This window comes from Ictidomys tridecemlineatus, chromosome 3 (genome assembly GCF_052094955.1).
Source record: "Ictidomys tridecemlineatus isolate mIctTri1 chromosome 3, mIctTri1.hap1, whole genome shotgun sequence".
NCBI lineage: Eukaryota > Metazoa > Chordata > Mammalia > Rodentia > Sciuridae > Ictidomys > Ictidomys tridecemlineatus.
Genome location: NC_135479.1, coordinates 141,385,558 through 141,408,174, shown reverse-complemented (window position 1 = coordinate 141,408,174; position 22,617 = coordinate 141,385,558). Strand labels below are relative to the sequence as shown.

General features: G+C 37.4%; 2 protein-coding genes across 4 annotated transcripts in view; one reads left to right on the top strand and one right to left on the bottom strand.

Annotated features, from left to right (window-relative positions):
* Window positions 1–9,478, bottom strand: part of Pigx (phosphatidylinositol glycan anchor biosynthesis class X) — a 24,716-nt gene extending 15,238 nt beyond the window's left edge. Inside the window, exons 1-4 of the mRNA XM_005340297.4 lie at window positions 9,475–9,478; window positions 8,918–9,228; window positions 8,651–8,846; window positions 4,383–4,446 (exon numbers count right to left, since the gene is read on the bottom strand). Of these exons, the coding sequence (XP_005340354.2) occupies window positions 4,383–4,446; window positions 8,651–8,846; window positions 8,918–9,228; window positions 9,475–9,478 (575 nt within the window). The remainder of the gene's footprint in view (window positions 1–4,382; window positions 4,447–8,650; window positions 8,847–8,917; window positions 9,229–9,474) is intronic.
* Window positions 9,059–22,617, top strand: Cep19 (centrosomal protein 19). Of its 3 annotated transcripts, none has more exons than XR_013436834.1 (4): window positions 9,059–9,420; window positions 11,979–12,142; window positions 12,817–19,291; window positions 19,327–22,617. XR_013436834.1 is itself a non-coding variant. In XM_013365183.4 (3 exons), exons 2-3 carry the CDS (start codon window positions 12,013–12,015, stop codon window positions 13,176–13,178), a joined length of 492 nt encoding a protein of 163 aa, XP_013220637.1. In that variant the 5' UTR covers window positions 9,059–9,420; window positions 11,979–12,012; the 3' UTR covers window positions 13,179–22,617. The 3 variants fall into 3 exon arrangements, 1 of the variants encoding a protein (XP_013220637.1); XR_013436835.1 differs by having other exon boundaries at window positions 9,062–9,420; window positions 12,003–12,142; XM_013365183.4 differs by having other exon boundaries at window positions 12,817–22,617.

Here is a 22,617-nt window from a genome sequence, read left to right as displayed (position 1 = left end):
AGCACAACAACATGAATGTACTTAAGGCCACTGAAGTGTACACTTAAAAACTGTTAAGATGACTTTTTATGTTACGGGTACTGTATCACAATTAAAATAAATAATATAAAATATATAATTGAAGCAAAAATAACAACAATGTAATGAGGAGTTTATAACAGAAGTAAAACATGACAACAAAAGCATAAAGAAGGGCTGGGGATGTGGCTCAAGCGGTAGCGCGCTCGCCTGGCATGCGTGCGGCCCGGGTTCGATCCTCAGCACCACATACCAACAAAGATGTTGTGTCCGCCGAGAACTAAAAAATAAATATTAAAAAAAAATTCTCTCTCTCTCTCTCTCTCTCTCTCCCTCCTCTCTCACTCTCTCTTTAAAAAAAAAAAAGCATAAAGAAATTAATCTATTCTAAGATTTATAATCAATTTATTCCAAATAAGACTAGAGAGAAAAAAACAGAGAACAACCAGAAAAACAAAGAGAAAAAAAGTAGCAAGGTGGATAAATTTAAACCAAAATAACTATATCAATATTTACATAAAAGTTGGAGCTGGTGTTGTAGCTCAGGGGTAGAGCACTTACCTAGCATGCGTGAGGCACTGGGTTTGATCCTCAGTACCACATAAAAATAAATAAATAAATAAATAAAACAAAGGTTAAAAAAAAAACTCTACATAAAAGTTAATGGTGTGGGCAGGCACACTTGCTTACACCTGTAATCCCAGCAACTTGAGAGTCTGAGACAGAGGATTGCAAGTTTGAGGCCAGCCTTGGAAACTTGATGTGACTAGCTTGGAACAAAAAAAAATAAATAAAAGAAATGAAACAAAAAATAACTTGAAATAAACTCAATTTTAAAAAGGGCTATGGATGTAGCTCAGTGCTAAAGCACCCTGATACCCAGTACCATAAACAAATTCAAAAAAAAAAAAGAAAGAAATGGTCTGGCCAGGCACAGTGGCATCTATAATCCCAGCAATCCAGCAATTTGGAGATTGAGGCAGGAAGACTGCAAGCTCCAGGCCAGCCTCAGCAACTTAGCAAGACCCTATCTCAAAATGAAAAAATAAAAAGGGCTGAAGATGCAGTTCAGTAGTGGAGAACACCTGAGTTCAGTCCCTAGTATCACAAAACCAATTATAAAAAATAATAAAGTAAATGGTCTAATCATTCCAATTAGAATATGGAGACTGACAGACTACATGAAAGAGAAACACTTGACTATATGCTATCCACAAAAAACATTAAACAAAAGACAGATTAGAAGGATTAAAAATACATTCAAATATTAATAATAAATAGGGGTGGCTATTTATTAGAACTTTTTATTTTTTATTTTGATACAGAGTCTCACTAAAGTGCCAAGGCTGGCCTCAAACCTGCGATCCACCTGCATGAGCCTCCTGAGTCACTGGGATTATTGGCATTTACCAACACACTTAGAGTATTTTTAAATTTTTATAAAGAAATTTGTCTTAATTATCTTTCAGGCAACATTTCTTCATCTTGTTCATAGATACCATATAAAACTTTATTTAAAAAAAAAAAAATTCCAGCTGGGTGCAGTGGCACACGCCTATAATTCCAGAAGCTCAGGAGGCTGAGGCAGAATAGCGAGTTCAAAGCCAGCCTCAGCAAAAAGGAAGGGGCTAAACAACTCAGTGAGACCCTGTCTCTAAATAAAATACAAAAAAGGGCTGGGGATGTAGTTCAGTAACCAAGTGCCCCCGAGTTAAATCTCCAGTACACACACACAAAAAAAAAAAAACTTCAAGAAAATCAGATACACCATGACTATAGCACTTCCCTGATCCACCTATCTACCAACTTTATAAAGGAAATATTTGTAATAAATTCATGATAACTTCCAGCGACCACCTCTTCCTGTTCTGTGTTCATAAACCAACCTTTTAATAATCTGATCTAGAATTCTGCCCAGAATCTACACCAACACCAAGCTCACAATTTTGTAGTTCTAACTTACAGATTATCCAAAGGTTATAAACATTAGTTCAGCAATCTTTTTTTTTTTAAAGAGAGAGAGAGAATTTTTTAATATTTATTTTTTAGTTTTCAGTGGACACAACATCTTTATTTTATTTTTTATGTGGTGCTGAGGATCGAACCCAATGCCCCACGAGCACACTACCGCTTGAGCTACATCCCCAGCCCTAGTTCAGAATCTTTTAAGCAAATTCTCCCTCCTACTGCAATGAGAGTTCATCAAGGAAGGGAGACTCTGAACTTATTTACAATAGTAGGCCCTTTTGTATGATTCCCTTATGTATTCTGCACTTTAGTTCTCTACTGTGAATATTTGTTTGGCCCTTTCCAGAGTAGAAGTAAATCTTTGTGACCAAGAAAAAAAGGAACAAAAAAGTTCTAATCTTCTATAACTTGTTAATCCTTCCTCATTCATTCTAGCAGCAAGACCTATCTGCTTTAAACATAACTAAAAAGCCTTCTGAAAAAAAAAAGGATTACTGATATTTTCTATCTTAAACAACTCAGATTTCTACTTTCTGAATCTATTATGGGTGCTGTCATTCTTTATCCTTGGTTGGTTTTATGTCCTGTTTTCATTCTCAGTATGTGTAATTGGAAAACTACATTTCTTATCACAATAGCCTCTAGAAGTACTTCTTTTTTCCTTATTAGAATCATTTTTATCACAACAGCCTCTGCAAGTACTTCTTTTTTCCTTATTAGAATCATTTTAATGGTACTGTCAAATTTACATTATTTAGTAGCCCCATTCCTCTTGAAATTCAGACCATAACAATAGTTTTATATATGCTAATTATTGTAAAGAGAGAAGTGATGTACCTAGTCTAACTACCTGGACATTGCTTAAAATGTGTCTCTGGAACTCCATTAAAAACTTTCAGAAGTGCCCTCTCACCATCTTCTCTCCCAAATTAATTTTACTACTTTACCATCACATCTCCTCTTTGACTAAAATTGGCTTGCTTAGCTTGATCACCTACCTCATTATAATAATGGCTAACATTTCCCTAGTATATCAAGGAACTTTCTATATATTCTCTGACTTAAACCTCACAACACCAATGAAGAAATACTAACATTACCCAGTTTTACTGATAACAAAGAAAAGACTTAAGTAACTTGCTTGCCTAAGGACACATAGATAATAAGTACCTACATCTTGAAGCCAAATCTATCCAAGTAACAGCAGCCCAGGTTTTTTTCTCTCTCTCTCCTGGCCCTGCATATGCTATACTAACTTGGGAGAGAGGGGAAAGAGGAATTTCATGTAAGGTGACTATGAAATGAAATTATTTTAAAATCACAGGTATTAAAATTTATAGAACAAATAAAGTTTGGGGAAGTTTTCCTATGGAACTGTTTCATAGCTTTTTACCAGTCTAAAGATCTTTAATACTGCAAACATTCATCTTCATTCATCTTTTTTTTTTCCCCTCCCAGTGCTAGAGATTGAACTCAGGGTCTTATATGTGCTAGGAGAGCGCCCTACCACTAAACTACACCAAAAGTCTCATTCATCTTTTTCAAACAATTTTATTTGAAACCAAGTCTAGTAAATAAGAAATAGTGATTCAGAGTATTGTATCAGACAGTATTTAAGAGCGTGCATAGCTTTGAATAATGGGATAATAGTATTAAATCTGAGTCAGAGCTTTATCACCCTAACTTCTACCAAATGATTTAACTTCTCTGAGCCCTAGTTTCCACATCTGAAAAGCAAGAAAAAGTTTATGTGTCTCATAGCCATTTGTGATTTAATGGAGCACTGCATATGTAGCTATTGCCTATATATATATAAAAATTAAAGTACGCATGGTAAACAATGTTTTCTTCTTTTCTCCAATGTTATTAAAACCATTATTTCTGGCTGGGCGTGGTAGTACACACCTGTAATCCCAGCAGTGGGGGAGACTAAAGCAGGAGGATTGTGAGTTCAAAGCTGGCCTCAGCAAAAAGCGAGGCGCTAAGCAACTCAGTGAGACCTTGTCTTTAAATAAAATACAAAATAAGGTTGAGGATGTGGCTTAGTGGGTGCATGCCCCTGATTCAATCCTGAGTATAAAAAAAGAAACATTATTTCTAAGTATGAACCACACATGATAAATTTCTCACTGATAAACTTTAAAAGTGATTTTTCAATTTATCTATTTCTTTTTTTTTTTTTTAAACATTTATTCTTTTTTTAGTTTTCGGTGGACACAACATCTTTGTTTGTATGTGGTGCTGAGGATTGAACCTGGGCCGCACGCATGACAGGCAAGAGCGCTACCACTTGAGCCACATCCCCAGCCCTCAATTTATCTATTTCAACTATCAACTTTTTAATCTAAATTATAAGATAGTATTTTAAAATAAATAGAAATCAATGGGCAGCTTACCTGTGGAAACCATCTTTCAAAACTTCTTGTCTTAAAATAATTTCAGAACAAGTGGCCCTTATGCCTATAAGAATGAAAAGATTTTTTTAAATAAGCACTCAATGAAAGAATATTTAAATAATTAGAAAATAATTATTTCAATAGGTTTTACTTGCCAGAAAAGTAGTCAATCTAAAAGCAAACAAAAACAAGTTTGAGCTACCTCTAAATCTATTTCTAGTACAACATAGTGGTTAAGAATACTGACTATAGAGCCACACCTGTAACCCCAGAGACTCAGGAGTCTGATGTAGAAGGATCCAAAGTTCAAGGCCAGCCTCAGCAACACAGTGATGCCCTAAACAACTTACTGAGACCCTGTCTCAAATAAAAAATAAAAAGGGCCAAGAATGTGGCTCAGTGATCAAGTGCCTCTGAGTTCAATCCCCAGTACTAAAAAAAAAAAAAGGAGGGGGGCAGATATTGACTTTGGAGTTAAGATTGTCTGATTTCAAATTCCAGTCTGTCACTTAATAGTGATGTGTCTAGGCAAGATAGTTTCTCTCTCTATGGTTATCATAAGAATTTAGGATATGGAGAAACTCTTAGAACAGAGCCTACCATATGGTAAGTTCTCTATATAAGTGTTTGTTATTAATAGTACTTTAGGGTTGGGAGTATAACTCAGTGGTATAGCGGTTATCTAGCATGCCCGAGGCCCTGGATTCAATCTGCAGCCCACCACCAAAAATACTTTAGTTAGATGATCCCAGGACACCAAAAAAGAAGAGAATGGCTAAAGAGCCAGGAAATCTATTTTAATTCTGGCTCAATGAAACTATGTACATAGAGAGACATAATAGAAACTTCTGTATTCTAACATCCATGCCTATAAAACTGGGACAATTGTACATTTACGCCTTGTGGAGATGTTGGGTTAAATAAAAAGGCAAGAAAACTGGAGTCACTTAAATGCTAAATGGGTTCCTTTGTAAACTTAGAATAAATAGAAATCTTACTATACTGACACCATGCAAAATTCAGACACTAAAAATTACTTAACACTCAATGTAAGTGTCATAAAACTAAAGATTCAGTTTCTATCACCACCAATACTACCAGCACCTATCTTGCTATAGAACTTTACCCCATCTCAAAAGTTAGAACTATATAGAAAGAATATTAAAACAAACACAGAAAACTTCATATTACGAAATATTACTGAACACATTAGATATAATCCTGAAAGGATGTATTAAGAAATATGACTTGAAGAAACCATTTGAAATTAGGAAAAAATATTAGAAAATGTTACTTTTACATTCAATCTTCCACCTAGGGCTTTCATGTTTTCTTTTAAATTTCACAACCAGCAAACAGGCAAGCAAAATTACTTTCATTAGTACATACAGGAAACTCAGACTTATAGTTAGCAACAGGCTCTGGGCATAAAACTAAGTGACTGATTGGAAGCAAGTTTTACCATTTATTGATTGATTATTTGTGGTACTGAGGATTGAACCCAGAGGTTCCTTATCAATGAGTTCATCCTCAGCCCTTTTTTAGACAGGGTCTCCCGAAATTTCAAGGATGGCCTTGAACTTACAATGTTCTTGCCTCAGCTTCCCAAACTGTTCAATATAAGTGTGGACTTGCCTGACTTTATTTCGTACTGGGGATTGAACACAGGGGCACTCAACTCCAGCCATTTTTCATATTTTATTGAGATACATGGCCTCACTGGATTGCCTAGGACCTTGCTAAATTACTGAGGCTGACTTTGAACTCATGGTCCTCCCGCCTCAACCTCCCAAGCCACTGGGATTATAGGTGTGCACCACTACCTTGCTTGCCTGACTTTTTTATAAAAGCCTATGATATTTTCACTCTTGGCTACTTAAAGAAATCTTATTTGATTTGAAGAAGCATATAATTTTTCTCCAAATAAACAGATACCATCTATCTCTCAAATTAATAGGCTTTTTAATTCTTTTTAGATATACATGAACATACGGTGTGTTTTGATCTATTATACACATATGGAGTATAACTTCCCATTCTGGGTTGTACAGATGTGGAGTTCGACTGTTCATATATTCATATATGAACATAGGAAAGTTATGTTCAATTCATTCTGTGTCTTTCCTATTCCCATCGCCCCTCCTTTCCCTTCATTCCCCTTTGTATAATCCAATGAACTTCTATTCTGTTCACCACTACCACCAGTATTGTGTGTTAGCATCTGCATATCAGAGAGAACATTCCACCTTTGGTGTTTTGGGGGGTTTCGGGTTTTTTGTTTTGTTTTTGTTTTTGTTTTTGCAATTGGCTTATTTAACTTAGCATGATAATCTCCAGTACCATCCATTTACCAGCAAACATTGTAATTTAATTCTTCTTTAAGGCTGAGTAATATCCCATTGTTTATATACCATGTTTTCTTTATCCATTCATCTGTTGAAGGGCACCTATGTTGGTTCCAGCTTAACTATTGCGAATTGAGCTGCTATAAACATTGATATGGCTGCATCACTGAAGTATTCTGATTTTAAGTCCTCTGGGTATATGCTGAGGAGTAGGATAACTGGGTCAAATGATGGTTCAATTCCAATTTTTCTGGGGAATCACTATGCTGCTTTCCAGAGTGGTTGCACCAATATGCAGTCCCACCAGCAATGTATGAGTGTATCTTTTCCCCACATCCCCACCAACATTTGTTATTTCTTGTATTCTTGATTATTGCCATTCTGACCAGAGTAAGATGAAATTTCAGTGGTTTTAATTTGCATTTCTCTAATTGCTAGAGATGTTGAACATTTTTTCATATGTTTGTTAACTGATCATATTTCTTCTGTGAAGTGCCTATTCAGTTTCTTTGCCCATTTATTGATTGGGTTTTCGTTTTGTTTTGTTGGTGTTAAGTTTTTTGAGATTTTTTATATATCCTGGAGATCAATGCTCTGAGGTACAGGTGGCAAAGATTTTCTCCCCTTCTATAGGCTTTCTCTTCATATTCTTGTTTCCTTTGCTAGGAATAAGCTTTTTAGTTTGATATCACCCTATTTATTGATTCTTGATTTTACTTCTAAAGGAGTGTCACTGAAGAACAGTTCCTAAGTTGACATGATAGAGAGCTGGGCCTACATTTTCTTCTAATAGGCACAAGGTCTCTGGTCTAATGAACAGGTTTAAATTCTATTGGGATGTACTCTAGAGTAGTAAACCATTCATCCTGGGGTGGTAGAAAAGCCAATTCACAAATAGGCAAGCAAATATTAGTTACTTATGATATTTAAGACAAAAGTATCATTTCAAATTGAAGATCAAGCATCTGGATTCACGTTCAAGATTTTTTTTCCTCTTAAATATTATTTGGTTGAGGTGGATTAAATGGTCTCTGTCAAGTGACCCCTTTTCAATTATAAAATTCAAAGCTAGAGAAATCTTTACAGATGTCAAGTCCAGCTGCTTGAAAATTCTTTGTTCTGATAATCATTTTTAAAAATAAATTTGGAAGTGTAATTCTGTAAACACACAAAAGCAGAACTGTGCTGATTGACACATACTAGTCTAACACCCTTATTTTACAGGCGGAGAAACTCACACGGTTTGTGCTAACTTTCCCTCCCCATCCAAACGTGGTCATTGCATTGTAATTTCTCTTGTAAGTGTCTTTCCCTCACTATCCTGCAAGCTCCATGACTGGCTCAAGAATGGATCCACAGCACTTGGCAGAACATTAAGGCTGACGGACTCGGGTCCAAAGATATGCATCAACTCCTGACCCACCCCCGAGTCACCTACCCCAAACCAGTCAATCACGAAAAAAGTTTGTAAACAAAACTAGTTTCCTCCGCACACGCACAACCCAAGACTCTTTGCTCTTCTGGGATTCTCACACCTCTCAGGACACGGAGGTTTTTCTAGCCCGTTAGCGGCTGGAAGCTTCATGCAATGCATCGCAAGATGCTTCCCAGCTGTACTTCTTTTACCATATTTTAAAACAGCGCTCCAGTCCCACTTCGGACGGACTAAGCCCGGACTAAATCTCTCCAAACTCCCGGAATCGGCTAGACAACAACGAGCAAGGGGAGGGAAAAGGGGAGGAGAAAGGCACGCGGCCTTTGTTTTAACCTCCTCCACCTCGTCCTACCCTCGCCCTACCCTCGCCCTACCAGAGTGCCGCGCAGAGTACGCGAGGCACCTTAACTAACCGCGGCGCGGAGATGGCCCTGCAGCCTGGAGTTTCTGCCAAGCCCCACCTCACTCCCGAGCCCCGCCCCCTTTACCAGCACTGAAGGGGGCGTCAGAGGAGTTGGCGGCGAGCGTCTGGGTGAGCCCAGCCGCCCCGAGGAGCAGCCAGGCCACGACCCGGACAGCCACGGCCTGGGCAGCCAGGACGCCGGCGGGAGAGCGGACGCCCGAGAAGAGCGCGGGGACCAGATGCAGACGCAAAAGGGAGCCTACACACGCCTCACGCCGCTCCTAGAGTGCGCAGTCACCGACTTAAGGGACTAGGACCGAGGGCTAAGTGCAACGCACGCCCGCGGCCTTGCGGTTTCCCAGTTCTCCACAGCACCAGCACCACAAAGCTCCCGCCAAATGTAAAGCAGCAGGGCCGGCTCCAAAATGCGCTCTCGTGCCGCCCCGCCTCCCGCGGCCCCGGTCGGAGGCGGGGCAAGGAGCGACGCAAGCGTCGTGACGTGTACCCGGGCTGTTGCTGTGGGAACGGTTCGAGGGGTTCGGGAGGGCGGGCCGCCCAGCGGGCCGCCCAGCGGGCCCTGGACCAGGCTCTCAGTCCTGAGAGCGGGTTGTGCTCGGAGTGGGCCTCCTCCGCCGGTGCCAGGTCCTAGAGTGCTCCGGCCTCCTACGGAGGAGTTCACCCTGCGGTGACGTCAGCGATCTGTGGCTACGGCCTCTTCCTGCAGCGCCAGGCTCCGCCCGGCCTCAAAGTCGACCTAAGTCGCTCTGGTGCTCTGCGGTTGGGTGGAAACAACCCTCTCCCAGCGGTTTAGACGTTGGCCTGCAGGAGAAAAACATTTTCTGTACTTCTCTACGGGTAAGAAGTCATCCTTACACTGGTGGGGACGTGAGTAGGGAGAGGTTATTTTACCCATTGGTAAATCTAATCTCTTTAGGTTCTATGGGGGCCAATTATCAAGACCTTCACAGTTATTTATGCCTGGGCAGAAAAGTATTCATGTCTAAGAAGAATAATTAGGTAATGTGCCGTCGCTTGTCCTGAACTGAACGAAATCTGTAAGCAGCCTAGAGAGCACCTACTGCAGATGGGAGTGCTTTTGTGCTATGCAGTTGGGTGGAAACAACCCTCTCCTGGTGGTATGACAGAAAGCTCTAGAGCGGATGTCTCAAAAAGTAGCGTGTGTGTCTATCTTAAACTGAAAATAGCAGAATAATCATGTTATTTAGAAATATGGAGATAAATTTTGGGGGGGAAAAGTGCCTAAAAGAATTGAAACTTGTTGACTATGGAGATGGACAGTAGTTTTTTATTATAATCCTCCTGGGATTTATGTTATATTCCAAGCAGAATACAAACATTTTTTAGTAAAAATGAAAGTTAAACTTGAAAGAGAAAATAAAGTCTTATAGTAAATGAATCTACACTATTGAGTATCAATTGCATACATCATTCCCAAGTACATCATCCATCTGCTGTAGTGTGTGCAGTTTATATTGTGCTCAGTAGGATCTCCTAGAAAGTTTACTAACATCAAATTTTAGTGAACTGGGAGTAGTATTTGATCATTGCATCGTATCAGAGGCAGAACACAAATTTTCACATTCAACAATAAGAAGTGATAATATAGATTATAAGACAAATCCACATAGCAGCTATAAAAATGGCCTTTTAGTAAAATATGTATTAATGAAATAATCACATAGGTTAATAAAAGGAAATAGTATATATGATGTAAAAATATATGACAGTTTAAAAAATAAAACCGTATGTATAGGGGAAAAAAAGGATGAAGTAATCAAGGGAGATTACTTTCCTCGGTTTTCTACAATGAGCATGTATAATTACTTTTAAAATATTTAAAAACTACAGTCTTATAGTGAATCTCTAATAAAACTACCTCAGTTTTTGACAATTTTCAAATCTTCCTGAGAATGTCATAGCCACATCTAAAGCAGTTTTTATAATTAAATGTATTTGACACTGAGAGTGAGGAAGGGAAGAAAAAACAGAAAGTGCTAATCTGGAAATAGCTCCATTTTTTTATAACTGGAAGAATATCACATAGTGAGAAAAATAAGCTGAAATAAAGGCCATGTAAACATTATTGACCTGTATGTGGCCTCTTTGATCAGGTTTCTGGACTATAAATACTTGGATGACATACAGGAGCTATGTGTTATATTAATAGATAGCATTAAGAAGTATGTATAGCAACAGTTACTAGTATGGCATTATGTAAAAATGTGGATGTGTAACCAGTGTGATTCTGCAATCTGTATTTGGGGTAAAAACGGGAGTTCATAACTCACTTGAAGCTAATGTATGAAATATGATATGTCAAGAGCTTTGTAAGGTTTTGAACAACCAATAAAAAAAAGAAGAAGAATGTATAGAATGCCAACTACATTCCAGATATTGTGAGATGTTGTGGTGAAAATGGATATGCACCTTCATGAAGCATATAAACTGGAAGGGGAGATGAATGATTAAATGAACAATTTCAAAAAGACTCTGTGAGTAAAATAATTGAGCAAGTATACGGGAGTCAGATTTGATCTGGCAAACCTCGAAGGACAATTTTTTCTTAAAGTACTAAGGATTGAACCCAAGGGCACTCAGAGCTATATCTACAACCTCCTTTTTATTTTTTTATTTTGGGGCAGCATCTTGGCAAGTTGCCCAGGTGCCTGGCCTCCAACTTGGGAGCTTCCTGCCTCAGCCTCCTAAGTAGGCAGGATTACAGGGTGTGCACCATTTGCCAGCCTGACAAAATGTCAAAAGTTAAAATAACCATAGTACCTTGATATAAAAAGTGCCTGTTACACAGTTTTTTAATTAATAAATAGGAAAGACTCCATAAGTCAGTTCTTGGGTTCACTCAGGGGTTCATATACAGTCTTCAGTAAGAGTGTCATATTCTAAGAACTCCATCTGAATTGTACTCCCAGCTCGTATGTGAACATACCTACATCTTTCAATGAACCAGAGAATCTTTTTTTTTTTTTTTTTGTCCAAGGGACTGAACCCAGGGGCACTTTACCACTGAGATACATTCCCAATCCTATTTTCATTTTGAGATAGTGTCTCACTAAGTTGCTGAGGCTAGTCTCAAACTTGCAGTCTTCCTGCCTTAGCCTCCTGAGCCATTGGGATTACAGGTGTGTACCACCTTGCCTGGCCCACCCAAAGAAATTTAGGGATACAGACTAAGATTAACCAGAGCCAAAATGAATTTCAGGCTAGGCCTCTAAGTATTGAGCTTCATAGGGTAAGCATGCACAGAACTGGACTACAGCTGCCTATGCTGGGAAGGTGGGGCCAAAGAAAGAAGATTTATCTATCCGACACCTAGTTGTTTTGTTCCCCTACCCCTGCCAGCAGAAATTATTATGCAATTAACACATTTTCATCAGGTTTCCTCTGATTTATCCTGAAAGTTATGTGAGAATGATGTGCACTGCCAAGAAATGTGGAGTTAGATTCCAGCCTCCAGCTATTATATTAATCTATGAGAATGAAGTCAAAGGAAAGAGTCGCCAGCGCATCATGCCAGTCCGAAATTTTTCAAAGTTCTCAGGTACCTCATATTTTATCTTGCCTTCTAAAATGTTCCCTAAGTCGCTTAATAAGTACAGTTTGAGTCTCTTACAATGACGTGACATGGACTTCAGAGTCAACAGATGTAGATTCAAATCATGACTTTATCAGGGACTAGATATGTGACCTTTGGATAAATTGACAGTGAGCTTCAGTTTCCATATCTATAAGAGGAAATTGATAATTCCCCCCCCCCCAGTTCTTTAACTGATAATTAAATCCTTTTCAGAATGTTCTGGACTAAATGAGATAACATTATTCAGTAATATTAATTCACTTCTCTCCCTCCAAATGTTTTTTAATTCATAATCTTAACATTTTATTACTACCACTACTGCTGCCTAAAAGCTATAATGCCATTTTTTTCTTCTTAGATATGCTCTTCAGTTGAAATTTTTTATATCTCCACAAAGTGATTTTATGTTAAGTAAAAAATACATCCATCCTTCCCCCTTCCCACTCAATTTATTATAAAGAAATAGTTTTATAAATAGTTAATTCCAATAAAGCCATTTAGCCACTTGTCTATAATGTGGATAATGATTTCAGGGTTCTGAGTTTTTTGCTGCATTTTTGTTCTTGGAACAGTTTGTGGTGCATTAATTGCTTGTGGTGTATATTATATATGTAGTATATGTTTTCCCCCTTTCCTAGACTGTACCAGAGCTGCTGAACAGTTAAAGAATAATCCACGACACAAGAGTTACCTGGAACAAGTATCCCTGAAGCAGCTAAAGAAGTTATTCACTTTTTTACGAGGTTACTTGTGGGGACAGAGTTTGGCAGAAACGATGGAACAAATTCAACGGGAAACAACCATTGATCCTGAGGAAGACCTGAACAAACTAGATGACAAGGAGCTTGCCAAAAGGAAGAGCATCATGGATGAACTTTTTGAGAAAAATCAGAAGAAGAAAGATGATCCAAATTTTGTTTATGACATTGTAGTTGAGTTCCCACAGGATGAACAACTACAGTCCTGTGGCTGGGACACAGAGTCAGCTGATGAGTTCTGACACCAAACACTCAATTTATTGGGGTAGCAGAACATCCATGTTTATATAAAAACATAGATGTATTCTAGAAATATCTGTAAAGAACACCAATTATATATATTGGGTCATAAATCGAGGACATTTATATCTACTATGTAGGTGCATGAGGAATAGAGGAAAAACAATATAGGAATCTGCCTTTAAGGAACTTGCAATCTAACTGGGAGATAACTCAAAAACTTGTGAAAAGCTAGTTAACAGTATTAAGCAGCAAAATATTAGAGCCAGATAACAGAGGCTAGAGTCAGAGCTTAGATTATTATAGGTTAAAATAGTCAGCAAAGACCTTTTCCTTTAATGGAGAGATAGGAGTTTGCCTGGACCTTGAAATGGTAGTATTTATATAGATGCATATGTAGGATTCCAATTGAGGGCAGTGGATAAAAGGTGAAAGAGGATGTTAAAAGAGACAAGAAATAGAAATTTTTATTTGAGGAACAGTGAGCAAATTATGGTTTGATGAGATTAAGGGGCATATATGGTTACCAAGAAATTATCCTTTATGCATTATGCTTTTAAATATATGAACATTCTTTTGTATGTATATAGCTCTGGAGTAGAAAAGTACCTCTGCAAAATTCCCTGCTGCTGCAAGTGGATGTTATGTGATGGATATTAGGGGAATTCTGCTCCTCTGGGATAAGGAAATGTATACTAAAGACATTCCGAAACCAGGAACCTCTCTTCCCATAAGTGAGAGGTTGGTCTGTAAAATGGGAAATCCACCCATAATAAATGAACAATAGGTACTGCCAGTTTAAACCTATTCATGAATTTGGATGTACAAAGAAAGGATTTTTATTTAATAAGGTTATCTGTATTCAGATACATTTGTTTTTACTCAAATATTATTTAATTGGTAAAAGTCCTATACTTTCTATAAGGAAATTTAATATTTATTAAGTAAAACTGTAAAAACGATTACTCATTCTTTCTACCTGTTTATTCCTACCCTCTTTACTATTAAATGCCCCATTAAAAGGGATCATTTGCAAAGTGAAATCATCAGGGTCTTAACATAGTCACATCTTAGACATATATTTACCAAAGATAGCAAAAGAATTTTTGGAATTAGAGATTCTTCTATATCTATGCAGTATTCCATTTATTCTGTTGTGTAGATGTAGGTAATTTTTGTTTAAAATTGACCTTAGGTACATTTCAATTTTCACTATTACAAACAACGCTATAGCAAATAGCTGTATACATTCTCTTTTTGTATACAAACAAGAATATCCATAGGGTAGCAGACATTGAGGTACATGCCTGTAATTCCAGTGACTCAGAAGGCTGAGGCAGGAGGATCACAAGTTTAAGGCCAGCCTCAGCAACTTACTGAGGCCCTGTGTCAAAATTTTAAAAATAAAAAGAGCTGGGGATGCAGGTTAGTGTAAAGCACTCTTTAAAAAAAAAAAAAAGGATTGCCTTTTTTTTTAATAACTTTATTTTGTTTATTTATTTATGTGGTGCTGATGATTGAACCCAGTGTTTCACACATTTGAGGCAAGCTCTGTACCACTGAGCCACAACCCCAGCCTAGTAAAGCACTCTTGATTCAATCCCCAGTACAAAACAAAAAGATATCTATTATCTATAGGGTAAATGCCTTCAGGAGAATTTCAGAGTATATATACATTCTAACTTTTTTTTTTTTTTTAGTTGTAGATGTTCACAATACCTTTATTTATTTTTATGTGGTGCTGAGGATCAAACCCAGTGCCTTACACGAGCTAGGCAAGTGCCGTACCACTGAGCTACAACCCCAACCCTACATTCTAAATTTTAATAAATGTTGTTAAGTTGTCCTCTATAAAATGTTCATTCAGTATGTACCTTTAATGAGCAGCTACTGTATATTAAGCCTGTAGGGTCTGGGATACAGCAATATACACAACAAAGACCTTGTCTTTACTGGGTGTAGAGTCTAGATAGGGAGGAGAGTCAAAACACAGACGATAAGTTCTTTGTATTAAAATTAGGGTGGTGAGGAGCCACTGTTTTAGCCTCACTGAAGAGGTGATATTTGAGCAATATTTACCTATTGAGGTGATATTTACCTGATAGAGGTACAGAAAAAATTGATGTGCTTTTCAGGATTAATATTTACCTATTGAGGTGATATTTACCTGATAGAGGTAAAGAAAAAATTGATATGCTTTTCAGGATTAGTAGGGAAAGTTAAATGCATAGGCCCTGGAGCTGGAATGTAATTGGCATATTTGAGGAAAAGCAGGAGGGCAACTGAGCAAGAGAGAAAATGGTAGATGAGGTTGGAATGTATTTACCAATGCATAGCACTTAGAATGAAGATTATTTATGCCAACTTGAGCTGGGGATGTGGCTCACTGGTAGAGCACTTACCTAGCATGCGGAGGCCCTGGGTTTCATTCCCGGTACCACACATATTTTCTGCAAGAAAGGTTGGGTTGACTTAAAACTATCAATACTTTCAGAGTACCTGTTTTCCCCACATTCTCAACAAGAAGTGTAATCAAACTTGTTGAATTTTTCCAGTTTTATAATTTAAAAATGATATCTCACATTTGAATTTTCATTTATCTTATTTGAGTAGGATTGAGTATATCCCTCATTTTTATATTGGGTCACTGGTCTTTTTCTCACAGAATGATAAGTTTCTTATTAAGGAAATTAGTTCTTGTACTATAATATGAACTGTAAATATTTCCACCTTGTCTTTTCTTTCCTTCTTCCTTCCTTTTTACCTTTTCTTTCCTTTTTCTTTCTTTTCTGCCCAAGATTCTACTCCAGATAACTGTAGTCAAAATATTAATGGTGGGTCCTATTGGGTCCTATGGATTTTCTTCTCTTTTTCAATCTACCTCAACAGATTTTGTTATAGTCATTTCTTCTACCAACAGAGAATCCTGAGGAGATTCAGGTTTTTTTATTTCATTAAATTCAGAAACTGATTAAATTGATAAATACCAAATTTATTATATTATCTCTCTTTTCTTATTATTATTATTCTTATTATTATTATAACCAAATAGATTAGACTATGAAACAATTCAACTCAGAGGCAGTTCATCATAAACAGACTGAATTCATAATTCCACATTTTTGATAAGATGAATTCTCAAAATAATTGGGCCTAATAATAATCATCTTTTCCTTTTTAATAGGGAAGAGAAGCTGGAGATAATAAACTGGTGCCCAGATAACCTACTAGTTTCAGTTTGAAAATCCTAGAAACTATCGAATATTGAAAGGGCAGGCTGTCGTGTTTTAGGAGCTTAGGGGGAAAAGTAAAACTGATCAAAAAAGTTAAACATTAGTTTTGAAACTTAATTCTAAAACCTTCCTTATCTATAAATAGTTCATGTTTTAAAACACTCATAGATTCATAATGGTACCCTTCCCCAAAAAATAAACTATTTTTAAAACTTTTAAGTCATTCATATATAATTAACCCAACCATTGCAGCACAACCATCTTGTTTTATAAATGAGAAAATTATAGCCCAGTTCAGAGACAGCTGACCAAGATAAAAAGCTAAGAACTCAAGTGGTAGTACATACTGCAAGTAATATACACCTAAGTGTATATTACCTAAGGTGTAATATATACTTAGGTATATTACTGCAGATGCTGCAGATGTCCAAATCAGGTTGTATAAGGGATCTGGCCATTTTTTTGGTATAAAACTCGAGTAAGTTCTAAACTCTAAAACTTAAAAACTATGTCTTAGTGGATATACATGTAGAATTCTAAACACCCAAAAAAAAAAAAAAACTTGAATTTTAGAAGAAAACAAAATGTTTCCACAATTGTATAATGATTTAGTGACAGAAAGGTGAATAGAACTAAGGTCTTCTGTTCCCTTGTATAATATCTTACAGGTAAGATCTAGAATGCCATCATCAAAATATTATCTTCCATACAAAAGTATTCTTAAATAGTAAAAGAAATTACCAGATCACCTCATGCATTATAATAAATAAGGACTTTTAATGATTTTTTTCAATGTAATAGTTGTTAAGATGACTTTATGACAAGCCTGGCCAGTTTGTAACCTGAACAACATTCCATATTAAAAAAATAATTATATATATCAGAAAAAAAAATTCCCACCATGCTTCACTAAAAGCAAAAAAACAAACAAAAAAGTTGGAAGTATATATTTAAGACAGCGTATTCTTTAAATTAAATAATTATTTTTTGTTTTTAATTAAATATGGACACCTGATCCAGGAATTTTTCAGTTTTTGGTACGAGAATTCTTAGGTTAGCGAATTTCATTAGGCAGCCTTCCTCATCACCCTTGACCTTGTTAATTGTAGCCTTGTATAATTTAGTACAGCAAGATTACTTTATACTCTCTACTTAGAAAAAAATTTTAACTAGAGCCAAGAAATCTTTATCTCAATTACTTTATCACTCTTCTCTTTTATTATATGTTGATACTAGTAATTTTCACATTTTTGGTCAGTTGAATTTTCTTCCTTCAAGAAATTTATAAAAGTGTTATTCTGTTATTTCTGATGTTATATTCAAAAATTAAATGAATAAATTAAAATCCTAACATAATACTCCATTAATGTTTATAATTTTTATTTTTAAGTATTAGTTAAAATGAATTTATATTTTAAAAATGAAAGCAAAAAAAGGGAGGAAATTTTCAAATTTTCATTATAATCCTCAAAGTTCACTTTTTTTATCCAAGATAGTTAGTCTCTTTTCTTGCCTTTTTCTCTTTACTCTTATCAAACACTCCCCACTCTAGAATTATCAGCTAGTAATAATTTTTGTTGTTGTTTCTTTCTGTGGTGATTGGGTTCACACCTAGGGTCTCAGGCATTCTGGGCAATGTACCACTGAGCCACATTCCCAGACCATGAAAGAAGTTTTGAGAGTTACATTTTCTCTCTCATATCTACTGTCTATTGGAGAAATACTAACATACTCCAAAGCAGGAAAAGGCTAAAACAAAAAGGTAATACCTTGAAAAATATGTAAATGTGTTAATTATCCAAAACTTGCAAATAAGGCAAAGAAAGAGGGCCACCATCTTCTCAATGTTATACTGGGGCATTGTTTATAAGATCACCTAATAATTATGTAATTTTCCAGAACAAGGTAACTATGTTTGACTTTGCTATTTTCCTATTGATTAGAGCCTAGACATTGTACAGTTACATATTAACTTGATTTCTGTCCAGTAAAGAAGAGAACGCTGAAGATTATGGTCTACTTTCCTAGAAGACATGAACCACTTTTGTATACCACCAATCAACAGTATTTCAATCTGCTCTTATGAATGCCTCTGAATACTTAGTTCTGAACCTGCGTTACCGTCTTTTTTATCTTCTTCTTCAGTGAGTGGGTATAAAATATAAAATGAGTACAAGTCTTAAACTTGTACTCATTTTATATGTATATGAGTTATATTTTTTAAATTTTGAAAATTATTATTTGATAACTATAGCCTATGTGATACCAAGATTAACATCTTTTTTGGACTTGGGGGCATGCTTTTTTTTTTCTTTTTTTAGTTGTTGATAGACCTTTATTTTATTATATGTGTTTCTGAGAATGGAACCCAGTGCCTCACATATGCCAGCAAGTGCTCTACTGCTCAGTCACAGCCACAGCCACAGCCCCTGGAGGCAGGCTTTTGACATAATGAGCTGACATACTTTAAACTTTCCACATTTCCACCTGTTGAGAAAAGCTGAGAACAGGAAACAGGAAAGTACAGAAAGCTTGAGGCAAAAAATGGAAGAGGCCAGGTTGAGTAGTCAAGACAGAAGAAGGACAACTGCCACAATAGGAGTCACCCCTCTCTGGGTCCCAGTTGGCCCAAGCAATCAAGCTGTGTCATTGTCATCTTGATAATGATTCTGAGCAGGTTCATCCTTGCACTAAACAATTTAACCAGTGGAGAGGCCAGGGGCAGTAATCTAGCTATAAAAGTTGTGTTAGACCACGACGCAAGAAAAGACCACTGACTCCAATTAAAATCAAATTAAAGCAAGCTTATTATTTCGACGGGGCCGGGCTGCCTTGCCCCTCAAAATCGTCGGAGCCAAGGACAGCCCCGAGGCTTCTTTGTGGCCCAGTTTTTTTTTTTTTTTTTTTTTTTTGCAAGGCCCAGTTTTATAGCCCAAAAATTTACACAAAGGGGGGTTACAGATAACAACACTCTGAAGAGCATAACACAAGTTTACATTTTTGCTGGCCCCAGCATCAGAATTTATGGAGATCTTAGAGACTCAGAGAGGGTCGTTATCCGGCCAGGGAAGGCCAGAATTTATGAGGCGTCACTAAGGTTTAGGAAAGGGTTGTTATATGGTCAGGGAAAACCGGACCTGGGTGAGTTCAGGGCACGGGCAGGCATTCCAATCAGCTTTACAACATCAACTAATGGCCAGGCCATACAGACATTCTGATATTTTTACAGAAAACAGAAATGAATCCTTCATAACTTGTGACAAGCTGGCTTCTGATCTAATGAGATAACTAGGCTAGGTATATCAGTTGGGGTGTGTGGATAATGGTTACAAGAATTGTCTTGAACATATAAAGCAAATGCACTGTGTCCCTTGAAACTCCCTTCCAATGACTCTGCCATAGCCCACAGTTATAGTTTGATCTTAAGGAAAATAAGATGTTTAGTTATTGTTGCAAATATGAAAGAATAAAAAAAAGCTACCATCAGAGGGCAGTATTTGTTCTTTAATTGATCAAATGTAGCTTTGGCTAGGCATCAGAAGAATACTAGCTGTATTTTCTATAATTTAAACAATGTGTCTTAATCCACAATTAACCTGGAATTAATTTTTCTTTTGCTTTCCTTCCCTCCAAATCAACCTTTCATTGCCTTTATATAATCATTTTCAAATGCTAGGATGGCAGGGTGCAGTGGTGTAATTGGTTAGTATTCACCTGTAATTCCAGATATTACAGAGGCTGAGGTGGAAGGATCACAAGTTCAAGACCAGCTTGGGCAATTTAGTAGGACCCTGTCTTAAAATAAAAAATAAAAAGGACTGCAGATGTAGCTCAGTGGTACAATGCCCCTGGGTTCCATCCTCAATACAATATAAAATGCTAGGATGCCTGTGTCATAGAGTCAATTTTTATTAATGTATCTTAAACACTTTCTCCATGCCAAGCACTATTGTAGGTAACAGAAATACAAGGAGAACAAGCCACCAGGATCTGCCTTCATGGAGCTCACACTTCACAGGAGAGAAATATCATATGGGTCATAAACGCTGTGCAGAAAAAGTAGGGTAATGTGAGGTTAACCCTTCACTTAATCATCATTCTCTCCTGAAGAATATGAAAAGGTAAAGGAAGATAAATGTTTTTAATATTTTTTAAACTCTTTTTTCTAATATTTATTTTTTAGGTGTAGATGGACACAACACAATGCCTTTTTTTTAAGAGAGAATAAGTATTTGGCGGACACAACATCTTTATTTGTATGTGGTGCTAAGGTTCGAAACTGGGCCACAAGTACGCTGGCTGATTGCGCTATCGCTTGAGTCACATCCCCAGCTCAACAATGCCTTTACTTTTATGTGGTGCTGAAAATCGAACCAGGTCCCGCCCCTGCTAGGAGAGTGCTCTACCACAATCCCAGCCCATGGAAGATAAATTTTATCAGCCTGATAAAGCCACCATATGCAAATTCCAAGATCTGGCAACTAGAACACCAGTATGACCAAGTCATAGTTTACCATTTTTGCTCAATAAACTTTATTTTTAAAATCCAGCTTTTTTTCTGTTTTTTATTTATTTGTCCATTCCTGGGCCTGTCCTCGTTTTCTTTAAAAGGTTGATGAGAAGGAAACCTGGAATTAATTTTTCTTTTGCTTTCCTTCCCTCCAAATCCAAGGATTTCATTCACAGCCGAGCTAAACCTTCCCTTGGAACTGGGCCTTTTGCCTCCACCTCTCTTCTAAGCTCCAGGTATTTTGTTAACCTTTTTCCAGGTATGAAGAGGTAACACTTACTGGAATTCAATGTAACTTAGACAGTGAAGTAATATCTCATGGAAAAACCAGATCAGGATTTTATAATATTTTGAGCAACTGGACTAAAACTAACAGGATGAAATACTGTGGAAATAAAAGTAATACTTACCACTTACATTAAGAATCATTGGGCTGGGACTGTAGCTCAGTGGTAGAGCACTCCCCTAGCACAGGCAGGACTCGGGTTCGATCCTCAGCACCACATAAAAATAAAGGCATTGTGTTGTGTCCATCTATACCTAAAAACTAAATATTTAAAAAAAAAAAGAATCATTAACTGCAGTAACACAGGCTTGGAAAGAATTCACTTAACAGCAAGTAATGTGAAACAGGAGGTTGAATCAGCAGTGGATTCAGTATGAACGCTGAGGAGTGGCTGTCAAAGAGTTAATGTAATCTTACACTACGCTAATTGAGGCTTAATGTCCACAGCAAGCAAAGGAATGGCGCCATTTTATGCTGCACTGACCAGACCCTGTCTGAAACTGTGTTTTCTTCCAGGAATCTCATTTCAAAAGGAACATTGACTAACTGAAGTAAATCCCACAGAGTGACCATCTCACATGAGAATCCTTTGAAAGAAGGGGTAGGATTTTTGCCTAGAAATGAGATTGCTCTTAGGGTTTTCAGTTATGTAAACATATTTATGTAGAAAAATATATGAAGTACTTACAGAAGGAAAAACATATGTGGTAAATGGAAATTGAGAGAGTAGCTCTCACTTCAGTGATAGACGTACTTTTCTGAATATCAACTGCCAACATGGAGAAGGTTGACTTTGTGAAGTAGTGGCCAGGCAGTCCCGGAAAGCAATCCAAAGAGGCAGTGGAGGAGGTCAGCAGTCCGGGTTAAACACACAGCTTTCTATGGAGTGGCACCGCAGGGAGACAGGGTGAGGTGAGGGAGGGACTGATCATTGTGGAGTGAAAATAGGAAAACTATGGAGTTGAGAATAGAACTCCTAATTTATTCGTACTGAAAGACCCTAGCCCAGTCAGCCTAGTTACCTAAGGCCAAGATATGAAACCAAGATACCAGACAGGCCATAAACAGGTTCAGGCGCCAGGCATGCTCTCCGGACAACCGGTTGAAGAACAGAGCACCTGCATCCTGAGGCATGAATGAATAAACCGGAACAGATAAGCAGGAACAGAAAGAATAGAATGCAGACCTGTGGTTTTTGGAATGCAGACCTGTACCCCCTAGGTGGCCTATATGCTAGATTTAAACAAACCAATAAGAAACCTGTTGCTTCCCGCGCGCGAAACCTGTCCCAAACCCTATAAAAATCTCTGTATCCCCAAGCCCGGTGTGCCAGTTCACCAAAGCTCCGGCTGAGGTTCTGCTGGGCACCCGCAGGCGCCTGTGTCCCAATAAACCAACCTCTTGCTTTTGCA

Excerpts from the sequence above, each read along its gene's own strand:
- Cep19 (XM_013365183.4), top strand. The coding sequence starts at position 12,013 with ATGATGTGCACTGCCAAGAAATGTGGAGTTAGATTCCAGCCTCCAGCT. Across the intron at positions 12,143-12,816 it reads AAATTTTTCAAAGTTCTCAG|ACTGTACCAGAGCTGCTGAA; the intron begins GTACCTCATATT and ends CCCCTTTCCTAG.